At 46.0% G+C, this 13301-nt stretch overlaps 1 protein-coding gene across 4 annotated transcripts in view; it reads left to right on the top strand.

Moving 5' to 3' along the window:
- The window catches only part of LOC110965895 (BCL-6 corepressor-like), a 32150-nt gene extending 21299 nt beyond the window's left edge, over positions 1–10851 (top strand). For all 4 annotated transcript variants that reach the window (XM_051942402.1, XM_051942403.1, XM_051942404.1 and 1 more), the window contains 5 exons: positions 197–363; positions 2657–2802; positions 3737–3814; positions 7233–7416; positions 8846–10851. In XM_051942402.1, coding sequence (XP_051798362.1) covers positions 197–363; positions 2657–2802; positions 3737–3814; positions 7233–7416; positions 8846–9911 — 1641 coding nt within the window. In that variant the 3' untranslated portion in view covers positions 9912–10851. The remainder of the gene's footprint in view (positions 1–196; positions 364–2656; positions 2803–3736; positions 3815–7232; positions 7417–8845) is intronic.
- Positions 10852–13301: the final 2450 nt, after the last annotated feature.

Here is a 13301-nt window from a genome sequence, read left to right as displayed (position 1 = left end):
CTAGACCTCCTGATTAGTGGAACTATGACTCCTTCTAGACCTCCTGATGAGTGGAACTATGAGTCCTTCTAGACCTCCTGATTAGTGGTACTATGACTCCTATGTATTTTGGGCGTTTTAATGTCAGTGTATAAAGCTGTATTATCTGCGTAGAGTCTGCAGCCTGACCGTCACATCTGTGTGTGATGTTCTCCAGGAGGTGGTGCTGTACTGTCTGGAGCGGCAGATCTGCGACATCAACCACCAAGATAACGCCGGTTACTGTGCCCTGCATGAGGCCTGCGCCCGCGGCTGGCTGCAGATCGTACGCCACCTGGTGGAGCATGGAGCCGACGTCAACTGCAGCGCTCAGGATGGAACCAGGTTTGGTCTCCTATTCTATGTTTGTCCTCCTGTTCTGGGTTTCTGTCTCTTCGTGTTTCTGTCATTTTGAAAGTCTTTGTGGCTGTTTTTTTTTTAACTGTGTGTGTTCATTTGTCGTTTGTCATTTTGCACAATTTTTGTTGGTTCTGTGTCTCTTTGAGACTGTTTTGTGTCCATTTGTGATCTGGTTGTGTGTCTCTGCTGTTGGTTAATCAGTTTGATCTGCTGTCAGTTTGGAGACGACTCCAGTAAATGCATCAGTAAACAATAAATCAGTCGGACTGAGCAGCCCCCATCATGACCTGTTCAACGGTCTAGTTCAAAGGGTTAGCTGAGGGTTGACTCTTCTACCAACCACCTGGTTGACTGTAACCAGGTAACTGACCACCTGGTGAACTGTATCCAGGTAACCGACCACCTGGTGAACTGTATCCAGGTAACCGACCACCTGGTGGACTGTATCCAGGTAACCGACCACCTGGTGAACTGTATCCAGGTAACCGACCACCTGGTGAACTGTATCCAGGTAACCGACCACCTGGTGAACTGTATCCAGGTAACCGACCACCTGGTGGACTGTATCCAGGTAACCGACCACCTGGTGGACTGTATCCAGGTAACCGACCACCTGGTGGACTGTATCCAGGTAACCGATCACCTGGTGGACTGTATCCAGGTAACCGACCACCTGGTGGACTGTATCCAGGTAACCGATCACCTGGTGGACTGTATCCAGGTAACCGACCACCTGGTGGACTGTATCCAGGTAACCGACCACCTGGTTGACTGTATCCAGGTAACCGACCACCTGGTGGACTGTATCCAGGTAACCGACCACCTGGTTGACTGTAACCAGGTAACCGACCACCTGGTTGACTGTAACCAGGTAACCGACCACCTGGTAGACTGTAACCAGGTAACCGACCACCTGGTGGACTGTATCCAGGTAACCGACCACCTGGTGGACTGTATCCAGGTAACCGACCACCTGGTGGACTGTATCCAGGTAACCGACCACCTGGTGGACTGTAACCAGGTAACCGACCACCTGGTGGACTGTATCCAGGTAACCGACCACCTGGTGGACTGTAACCAGGTAACCGACCACCTGGTGGACTGTATCCAGGTAACCGACCACCTGGTGGACTGTATCCAGGTAACCGACCACCTGGTGGACTGTAACCAGGTAACCGACCACCTGGTGGACTGTATCCAGGTAACCGACCACCTGGTGGACTGTATCCAGGTAACCGACCACCTGGTTGACTGTAACCAGGTAACCGACCACCTGGTGGACTGTATCCAGGTAACCGACCACCTGGTGGACTGTATCCAGGTAACCGACCACCTGGTTGACTGTAACCAGGTAACCGACCACCTGGTGGACTGTATCCAGGTAACCGACCACCTGGTGAACTGTATCCAGGTAACCGACCACCTGGTTGACTGTATCCAGGTAACCGACCACCTGGTTGACTGTATCCAGGTAACCGACCACCTGGTGGACTGTATCCAGGTAACCGACCACCTGGTGGACTGTATCCAGGTAACCGACCACCTGGTGGACTGTATCCAGGTAACCGACCACCTGGTGGACTGTATCCAGGTAACCGACCACCTGGTGGACTGTATCCAGGTAACCGACCACCTGGTTGACTGTAACCAGGTAACCGACCACCTGGTTGACTGTATCCAGGTAACCGACCACCTGGTGGACTGTATCCAGGTAACCGACCACCTGGTTGACTGTAACCAGGTAACCGACCACCTGGTGGACTGTATCCAGGTAACCGACCACCTGGTGAACTGTATCCAGGTAACCGACCACCTGGTTGACTGTAACCAGGTAACCGACCACCTGGTGAACTGTATCCAGGTAACCGACCACCTGGTGGACTGTAACCAGGTAACCGACCACCTGGTGGACTGTATCCAGGTAACCGACCACCTGGTGGACTGTATCCAGGTAACCGACCACCTGGTTGACTGTAACCAGGTAACCGACCACCTGGTGGACTGTATCCAGGTAACCGACCACCTGGTTGACTGTAACCAGGTAACCGACCACCTGGTGGACTGTATCCAGGTAACCGACCACCTGGTTGACTGTATCCAGGTAACCGACCACCTGGTTGACTGTAACCAGGTAACCGACCACCTGGTGGACTGTATCCAGGTAACCGACCACCTGGTGGACTGTATCCAGGTAACCGACCACCTGGTGGACTGTATCCAGGTAACTGACCACTTGGTCGGCTGTGTTCAGGTGATAATCATCATGTTCTCTGTGCAGGCCTCTTCATGACGCTGTGGAGAACGATCACCTGGAGGTCGTTCGCTTCCTGCTGTCCTGCGGTGCCGACCCGACGCTCACCTCCTACTCTGGACGAGGACCAGTCAACATGACCCACAGCGCTGCCATGGAAACCTTCCTGGAAGGTAGGAAGTAGCCTGAGTGGGCTGCTGGTTTCTCTTTTAAAGTCAGACTTCAGACAGTCAGAATTCTGGTCTTAAGACAGGATTAAAATCAGATTTCTGACAATAAACTCAGGTTTTAAAAGTCTTCAATGTCTGGATTCTGGGCGTAAAGTCAGACTTTGAGAAGTCTGAATTCTGAGATTTAACCAAACTTAAATGGGTTTCAGGAATAAAAGAAACCTGAAAAACTGACAGAGGTTATTAAGAAGATTTAAGAGGATTAGGACCGCTGGGAAAATGATTTAAAGTTTGAATTTCTTCTAGTTTAAAGTAAGAACTGGGAAATTAACATCAGACTTAAAACCAAGTTTGGATGAAGCTCCACACAGGAGAGATAACTCTGGGTCAGATGGATTCAGTTTGTTCATAAAAAAACCCATTAGAAATAGAGGAAATGGAATCATTTTTACAGAAAAAAATGCACAAAAAAGGAACGGATTCTGTGAAACAGAGGAAAAAACGAGACGAGAGAAAAGACGCTGCCTGACACCGTGTGTGTGTGTGTGTGTGTGTGTGTGTGTGTGTGTGTGTGTGTGTGTGTGTGTGTGTGTGTGTGTGTGTGTGTGCGTGCGCGTCGGCCAGCCTGTCTGATTACCATTCGCTGCCTGTATTTGTTCTCTCTTTTCTGCCTCTCTCTCTCCAGAGGGGTTTAATGAGGCCTGGCTGCTGAATCCCAGAACAGCTTAAACACACACACACACACAAACACTCCTGCCAGCATCGTCTCAGCGCCACGACGACGAGTCTGAACACAAACACTCGTCTTCTTCCTGCAGCCTTTTTGTGTGTGTGCATGCGTGTGTGTGTGTGTGTGTGTGTGCACGTCGCCCCATTGTTTTGCTCTCGCTGCCTCGGTCGTCTCTGATTGGTCGGCTCTTTGATCTCCTTCCTGCAGACTATCTGTCCGACCTCCAGGGAAGGTCGGAGGGTGACCCGGGAACCTGCTGGGAATTCTACGGAAGCTCGGTGTGCGGTGAGTTACACACAAACACACACAGACACACACTGCAACTAACTAACAAACACACACAGACACACACTGCAACTAACTAACAAACACACACAGACACACACTGCAACTAACAAACACACACAGACACACACTGCAACTAACTAACAAACACACACAGACACACACTGCAACTAACTAACAAACACACACAGACACACACTGCAACTAACAAACACACACAGACACACACTGCAACTAACAAACACACACAGACACACACTGCAACTAACAAACACACACAGACCATGGGACCATAATAGAACTACCAGTAAACCAACTGGGACTATAACGGAACGACCAGTAAACCAACTGGGACTATAACAGAACGACCAGTAAACCAACTGGGACTATAACGGAACGACCAGTAAACCAACTGGGACTATAACAGAACTACCAGTAAACCAACTGGGACTATAACAGAACTACCAGTAGTCTGGTTTGGAGGAGGAGGGTGGAGGAGATTTAGCTTGGAAAATCCAAACTGAATCTCCATGTAATCTCCTATCTCCATGTTAGGAGATACAGGAGAGTCAGTTTGGCATTGGGCGAATTGAATCGCGTTTCCCTCCCGGTACAGTTTGGTACGACCAATCATAGCACGGGAGGCGGGAGTTAATGCTGCGTCATCTTCAGCGCCTGGATTACCCATAAAGATGATGCTGGAGGGTTAGGAGGAGGGGGGGGCACTGCCATAAAACAAGAAGGAGAGAGAGAGAGAGAAGAGGGGGGCCAAAGCGAATCTTTTTGTGGTCTCTTGGCGTTTTGGATGGCGTTAGTCGTTGCCTCTTTTCACTTGACGTTTCCGAAGATGAAGAGGCAGTGGATGGCTCGTTACTTTCGGCTTCTTGCCATTGTTTGTACAGAGGAAAATCCCGTTCCAAACGTGTGAGTACATTTAAGCAACTTTTACACATGCGCACAGACTTGGTTTGGCTCCGATTGAAAAGCTTCAGTCAATTCCAGCCATTTTCAGTACAAAAAAATCGCTAATATTCTATTTGTAAATAAAAATATGACGAGAAATACCGGGAATATTGGACGCGCATCGCGAGGTGCATTTCCTTGAAAACGACCTATCCGTGGATTATATACCGACTTCAGGACATGTTTTGGACAAAACAGTTTACTGGCTTGTTTTGTCTGGATGTCCAAGGTTGGATTATGGCCGTTTTTTGTGGAATATTTTCATCTGTGTGTAATAATGAACCCAGAAATGTGAGTCGCGCTGTGTGCGTTGAAGCCGTGTACAGAGAACGGATGGATGGATAGTCGTTGTTTGTCGGACAAATGTGTTTATATTACCCGCTGTGGTAATCACATCTGAAAGTGGTTTATACCGGCGGATTCATGAGAATCTAAGCTTTCCATCGGCGTATAGTGTTTGTATAATCGCGTTTGCAGTTTCAGACATTTAGCAAATTGCTTATGCAGATCTCAAAGTGTACCGCGGGCGGGACACTGAAGCGCAACTGAAGCGCAACGGGTTAAAGTTATTCCTAACACCGCTAATCGTTCGGAAGGAGTCTTTTGTTGCGTAGCCTTTTCAAAAATAAGTGTTGTACTTGAGAGTACCCCATGTATTCGCAGATTTTTGTGACAAAAACGGCAGTAATCATTCACCGCGACGCTTTCTCGGCTGCATGCCATTGTTGTTTGGACTACATGGACTTCAAGGTCGATTTGTTTGTGCGTCACATCCGTGTTACGCTGATTGGTTCTTTCTCGTTCAAGCTGCATTCGTTAGCCCCTCCTTTTTGAAATCGTCTCGTATCATCGCAATGCCAGACTACCTTTATTTGTATTTATATTAATACATAAATAAAGTCAGTCTGGATTTTCCAGGCAAGAGGAGATTAGAACTGATGAGTCAGTAGAACTGATGAGTCAGAATATAGAAGTGGTGCTGGAGGCTGTAGGGTTAAAATTTATTAGAAATGATAAGATTAAGGTAGTGTCTACAGATACGGACCCGTACCCGTAGCCTGTGGCCTACGGATACGGCACTTTCCCTTCTCATAAATATTAATGAGCCGTACATGAATATTAATGAGCCGGCTGATGAACGCGCTTCGTGATTGGCTGGTAATCCGACGGACATGAATATTAATGAGCTGGCTACGCTGATGAAGGCGCTTCCGTGATTCGAGGTGAATCTGCGTGCGGAGCCTGTCATGTCAGTCATCTTTGTGTATTAACAGTGTATTAAAGTCCATTCATTCCATATCAAGTTCCAATAAAGTTACAAGAAATATTTTACAATCAGTGTGCTGGGGTCATCGTTGTCTGTGGAAAAGTCCAACATCACTATCTGACTTTTTCACGGACAGCGATTTGGGGGTTGAAATCAGCACTACTATTAAAAATGGCAAAACTTTTTATTCACGTGACCCTGTTCTAATAAAGCACAAACAGCAAACAAAACAAATGGCGGAACTAACAGCCAGCAAACTACAAGTATTTTTTTACCTTCAAAAGTAGCGACAGACTATTACATAATAACAACCTAAACAAAACCCTGACGTATTTTCTACGTCTGTCAACACAGACCCTGTCACAGTCACTTTAATGTTAGCGGACTCTGTTGAATGGCTAAGTTACATCACCACAAACAAATCTCACAATATCACAGTAAATCGAGTTTGTGTTTTTTTTTAAATTCATGCCGAATTAAAGAGCTGCTCCTCACCATTCACGAGTGTTTGTTTCATATTCGACATCCTTAACTTTATCTTGTAAATTAGCGTCCGAAATTAAATGGGAACATTTGCAATGGAGTTCGTCAGCCGCTTCCACCACTGAACGCGGTAAACTAATTAATAGGAACTGGACTTCAAACACTTTAGACACGGCGTCTAAAAGCGTAAAAACTACATTGTCTACGTAAAGTATGAGAGGAGACGGTGTATTTTTGGTTAAATTATAAAATGTTCGCCGTCAAAGTCATTCATATAAACTGCCTGTAATGTGCAGCAAATAGTAGTTAACCGGCGCCAGCTCTTCAGTGACCTTAACGGGTCCGTACCTCTAGTACAGATGCTACGGGTACGGGTCCGTACCTGTAGCATCAACCTAAGATTAAAGAACCCAGACCACATGGAACCTGGACTCAACAGAACTACTAGAACCTGGAGTGAACAGAACTACTGGAACCTGGACTAAATGGAACTGCTAGAACCGGGACTGAACAGAACTACTAGAACCGGGACTGAACAGAACTGCTAGAACCGGGACTGAACAGAACTACTAGAACCGGGACTGAACGGAACTACTAGAACCTGGACTGACCCGATCAGGATTGAAGAATTCAGATCAGACTAAATTCAGACAAAGACGTTAAATTGAGGTTTAGATGTGTTGTTGACTGTTTGTGTTTGTGCAGAACCGTCCAGTGAAGGAGGCGTTTACAACGTTCTCGCAGATCCACCGGGACCAGAGGAGGAGGAGGAGGACGAAGAGGAGGACCAGGATGAGGAGCAGCGTGCTCGGAGGGAGGTGTTCGAGTTCGAACTGTCCGACCGACCGCTGCTGCCCTGCTACAACATCCAGGTGTCACTGTCTCAGGGGTGAGTGGAAGCACCCAACATCTGGAGGGTAGAACCACAGAAACACTAAAGAAGCCACCCATAAACATGTGCTCTCATGGAGCCAAGGCTTCAGGAGAACCTTAGAGAACAGAGGTTAGGATGTGGACTGTAGAGCTCAGACCAAACATGTTAGAACTCATGAAGAAGTGACCTCCACGTTTTAGGAATAAAGGAACCAGGACAAAACCTGGTCAGAACCAGGGGTCTAGGACTGAAGGAACCAGAACAAACCCAGATCAGAACCAGAACCTTCTAACTAGAACATTCAGATTGAAGGTCCTAACTGGAACATTTAGGTTTCTTTCAAGGTTCTAACTGGAACATTCAGACTAAAGGTTCTAACTGGAACATTTAGGGTTCTTTAGAGGTTCTAACTAGAACATTTAGGGTTCTGTAGAGGTTCCAGCTGAATGAAGAGGACCACAGGAAGAGGCAGAACAAAGCCCGACTCGGTGTTTCCACTCGATTCTGTGCGTTCCGTGTCGTTCTCCGCCTCGGCTGCACTCAGACACCAATTAACGCGTCGCGAAGCCGCTCAGGAGGAGGAGGATGAAAACGAGTCGTCGGCGAGGACAGACGGAGAGGTCGTTAGTGAGGATCCCATCGCCGTGGCGACACTCCTAATTGGCTTCCTGTCCGCCTCCCTCCTTCCCGCCGCTCTGATGGTTATTAATGGCTGACGGAGGACACCAGCTCACTCTATTTAGCATTCACTCTGCAGCTGCTGCTCCAGTGGAGACACCAGCACCATCCCAACGCTCAGGGAACATCTAGGGAACGCTTAGCATCCAATTAATCATCACAGGAAGAAATAAATGATGTGAAGCAACAACATGTGCATTTATTAGACATTTTAGAAATAACAGTAATTATGAAAATATGGGATTAAATAAAAGAGATCATAAAATCAGCGATACATATGAAATGGAAAAATCACAAAATAAAATCAGGAAATAGCATCACATTACAGACATGAAATAATAAAAATACATTCATAAAAGAGAAGAAAGGGAAGATTTAATGATAAAAAAGAGGATGAATTTAGGAAACGACACGAAAAAGACTGAATTAAAATAACGACACAAAGTCAAACAAAACCTGACGTAATCATAAAACTGACAGGAAATTTAATAAGCCAATAAAAGAAATAAACTCTGAGGTGAAGAAAATGTTAAACAGACAAATTCAATTTAAACAAAAATATATATATATAAAAAAAAAGGTTTAGAATTGAGGTCGGACAATTAATAGAAATAAAACAGGAACTTTAAATAATTTCCTGTTGAAGTTGTTTGTACCTGGTGTCAGTTTGTCTCGTTGATCTTCTTAAAGTTATGATTATTTATTACTGATTATTATTATTGATTATTATTTATGATTATTGATGATGAATGTTTGTCTCTTCCAGTCCCAGGAACTGGCTGCTGTTGGCCGACGTCCTCGGTCGTCTCCGGATGACGTCTCGGTCTTTCCGCCGTCTTTTCCCTCAGCTCAACGTCCAGTCGGTTCCAGAGGACGAGTTCTACCGGCAGGCGTCACTGTCCCAGCTGCTGACGGGTCCGGAGGAGCAGCAGCTGGCTGGCTTCAGGCCCGACATCCGGGACCCCCTGGAGCTGGTGGAGGCGACGCCCGAGCTGGCCGGGATGCTCGGATCCTCGCTGGAGTTTGTGGACAGTCGCTGGGACTCGATGGAAGCTTCTCCACCTCCGACCCCGCCGCCACGGCAACCAGTCCCAGCACTGCTAGCACCACAAGCTAAAGCGGACCCTCCAAACCGGATCTCGGTGTCCGGACCCAAGCATCAAGGATCTCTCACAGCTAAACAGGAAGCTAAACCAGACAGCAACATGTGGGAACAAAGACAGGAACTAGCAGAAAGGAACATCTCAGTCAAACCAAACCCGACCATGGATGTGAGCATCTGGGAACCACAGAGACAACGCAAAAACCCTGGAACCTCCGAGTCCGCTCATCCAGACCAGAAGATGGACTCCCCCGAGCGGCAGAACCAGATCAGAACTGTCAGGTCTCACGCTGCTGCATCGGAACCAACACAACTTCAGAACAAAAACTCTGAACGTCCCAATGGCGCCACAGATGCTAACACGTTTAAACTACAACATCGAGAAACTAAGACCAGCAGACTTTTAGTTTCTGCCAATGCTTCGGTGGACTGTAGCGTTCTGCTGCGACGTAAGATCGATGTGACATCCGTCCTTACGAAGACCGACGTCGGGACGGACGCTAAGGTGTGGGAACGTCCAGGAACTAAGAGAGGCGACACCAAAAGACCTGCTAGCCCCGGTGACGGACTGGAAGCTAAAGGTCTAAAACTGGACGCCGCCTGGAGGAGGAACATGGCCGACGTCAGAGTCCACATCAGGGATCTGGGTTTGAAGGTCTGCAGCATCCGGACCGACCTGAAGAAGGAGGCGGGGAAGGGAAAGTCTGGCAGAACCAAGACCAGGTCCTGAGGTGGATCCTGCAAACACTGTAGATAACTCTAGAACCAGACAGAACCTGGTCTGGAACAGCATCATGAGTGTTCTCTGTAAATATTTATTTATTTATGATGGACTCTCTGTACATACGTGTGAATTGTGAATGGGTTCCTGCTGTGTACATGGGTGTCAATCAGTTTCTCCTCTGTACATATGTGTGAATCAGTTCCTGCTCTGTACATACGTGTGAATGGGTTCCTGCTCTGTACATACGTGTGAATGGGTTCCTGCTCTGTACATACGTGTGAATGGGTTCCTGCTCTGTACATACGTGTGAATGGGTTCCTGCTGTGTACATGGGTGTCAATCAGTTTCTCCTCTGTACATATGTGTGAATCAGTTCCTGCTCTGTACATACGTGTGAATGGGTTCCTGCTCTGTACATACGTGTGAATGGGTTCCTGCTCTGTACATACGTGTGAATGGGTTCCTGCTCTGTACATACGTGTGAATGGGTTCCTGCTCTGTACATACGTGTAAATCGGTTCCTCCTCTGTACATACGTGTAAATCGGTTCCTCCTCTGTACATACGTGTAAATCGGTTCCTCCTCTGTACATACGTGTAAATCGGTTCCTCCTCTGTACATACGTGTAAATCGGTTCCTCCTCTGTACATATGTGTAAATCGGTTCCTCCTCTGTACATACGTGTAAATCGGTTCCTCCTCTGTACATACGTGTAAATCGGTTCCTCCTCTGTACATATGTGTAAATCGGTTCCTCCTCTGTACATACGTGTGAATGGGTTCCTGCTCTGTACATACGTGTAAATCGGTTCCTCCTCTGTACATATGTGTAAATCGGTTGCCGTTGACATCATAGCTTCTGTTCTCGGAGATGTTTTGTTACTTTGTGTCATTTTGTATTCAGCATCCAAACTGTCCAATAAAGAAGAAGAACCAGGAGAACATTACTCATTCTCCGTCTGAATTACTAGTCATGTTTTAGATCCCCACCAATCGTTAGCCTGCTGCTGCTGAGTGGGCGGAGCCAGTGATTGGACAGGTGATGAAGGTCACCTGTGCAGAATCAGGAAGCTGCCGTGGAGGAACCATTCTGCTGACACTCGGTGAGTTCAGTTCTCTTATTTGATGTAGTTTGGAATCTGACTGGTGGACTGGTATTAGACTGGTATTGGACTGGTTTTAGACTGGTATTAGACTGGTATTAGACTGGTATTAAATTTAATATGTATACCGTTATTGCAGTACATTCACTCTGTTTCCCCCTGTGCTATTTCTCCGAGTGTCCCTGGTCCCAGAGCTGGATGCTTCAGATCTGCGGTCGATGTTCCACCAGCTGGTCCAGTCTCCATCATGTCCACTGTGGGATGCTGCTACTGACCTTCCTCCAGCCCTCTGCTTCCAATTCCCTTTTTCCACCAGTCAACTCTGCATCGCCTTCACTATACTGTTATGCTAACTTACATACTGTTTGAATTTTACTGCTAGCTATATATGGAGTATGTTTAATGTCAGAGCCGTACATCATCAGAGTAAACTATGAGTCAGTTTTCAATGTTAGCTTATACTTTGTCTGTGTCACATATCCTGTCATACATGTATCCAAATGTGTGTTGTGTTTTCCTTGCTTTCCCACCCCTCCCTCTTCTCCCATCCCTCCCCCTTGCCCTCCTCTGTCCTTCTCAACCCCCCCGGCCAGCAGGCAGATGGGTCCCCCTATATAGAGCCGGGTTCTGCTCGAGGTTTCTTCCCTGTTAAAGGGTGTTTTCCTGCCACTGTCTCCTTTGGGCTGCTCTGGGGGTCAGGCATATGGGTTCTGTAAAGCGTCTTGAGACGATTTGACTGTAATTGACGCTATATAAATAAAATTGAATTGAATTGAATTATTAGACTGGTTTTGGGCTGGTATTAGACTGGTTTTAGGCTGGTATTAGACTGGTTTTGGACTGGTATTATACTGGTATTGGACTGGTTTTAGACTGGTTTTAGATTGGTATTAGACTTATTTTTAGACTGGTTTTAAAATGGCGTTAGACTGGTTTTAGACTGACATTAGACTGGTTTTGAGCTGGTATTAGACTGGTTTTAGACTGACTTTAAACTGGTTTTGGGCTGGTATTAGACTGGTATTAGACTGGTTTTGGACTGGTGTTATACTGGTATTGGACTGGTTTTAGACTGGTATTATACTGGTATTGGACTGGTTTTAGACTGGTTTTAGATTGGTATTAGACTTATTTTTAGACTGGTTTTAAAATAGCGTTAGACTGGTTTTAGACTGACATTAGACTGGTTTTGACCTGGTATTAGACTGGTTTTAGACTGACTTTAAACTGGTTTTGGGCTGGTATTAGACTGGTTTTGGGCTGGTATTAGACTGGTATTAGACTGGTTTTGGACTGGTATACTGGTATTGGACTGGTTTTAGACTGGTTTTAGATTGGTATTAGACTTATTTTTAGACTGGTAGACTGATTTTAGATTGGTGTTAGACTGGTTTTAGACTGGTTTTAAAATGGCGTTAGACTGGTTTTAGACTGGCAGACTGGTTTTGGGCTGGTATTAGACTGGTTTTGGACTAGTATTAGATTGGTTTTGGACTGGTATTAGACTGGTATTGGGCTGGTATTAGACTGGTTTTGGGCTGGTATTAGACTGGTTTTAGACTGGTTTTGGGCTGGTATTAGACTGGTATTAGACTGGTTTTAGGCTGGTTAAGACTGGTTTTAGACTGGTATTGGACTGGTATTCGACTGCTTTTAGACTGATTTTTAGACTGGTAGACTGATTTTAGATTGGTGTTAGACTGGTTTTAGACTGGTTTTAAAATGGTGTTAGACTGGTTTTAGACTGGTATTAGACTGGTTTTGGACTGGTTTTAGACTGGCTTTAAACTGGTTTTAGACTGGTATTAGACTGGTTTTGGGCTGGTATTAGACTGGTATTAGACTGGTTTTAGGCTGGTATTAGATTGGTATTGGACTGGTATTACACTGGTTTTAGACTGGTTTTAGATTGGTATTAGACTGATTTTTAGACTGGTAGACTGATTTTAGATTGGTGTTAGACTGGTTTTAGACTGGTTTTAAAATGGCGTTAGACTGGTTTTAGACTGGTATTGGACTGGTTTTAGACTGGTATTAGACAGGTTTTGGACTGGTTTTAGACTGGCTTTAAACTGGTTTTGGGCTGGTATTAGACTGGTTTTGGACTAGTATTAGACTGGTTTTGGACTGGTATTAGACTGGTTTTGGACTGGTTTTAGACTGGCTTTAAACTGGTTTTGGGCTGGTATTAGACTGGTTTTGGACTAGTATTAGATTGGTTTTGAACTGGTATTAGACTGGTTCTGGACTGGTATTAGACTGTTATTGTACCTGTTACAGCGGTGTGGTTCCAG

The sequence above is a fragment of the Acanthochromis polyacanthus genome, chromosome 22 (assembly GCF_021347895.1).
Source record: "Acanthochromis polyacanthus isolate Apoly-LR-REF ecotype Palm Island chromosome 22, KAUST_Apoly_ChrSc, whole genome shotgun sequence".
Taxonomy (NCBI): Eukaryota; Metazoa; Chordata; class Actinopteri; family Pomacentridae; genus Acanthochromis; species Acanthochromis polyacanthus.
This window is presented reverse-complemented; position numbering and strand designations above follow the sequence as displayed.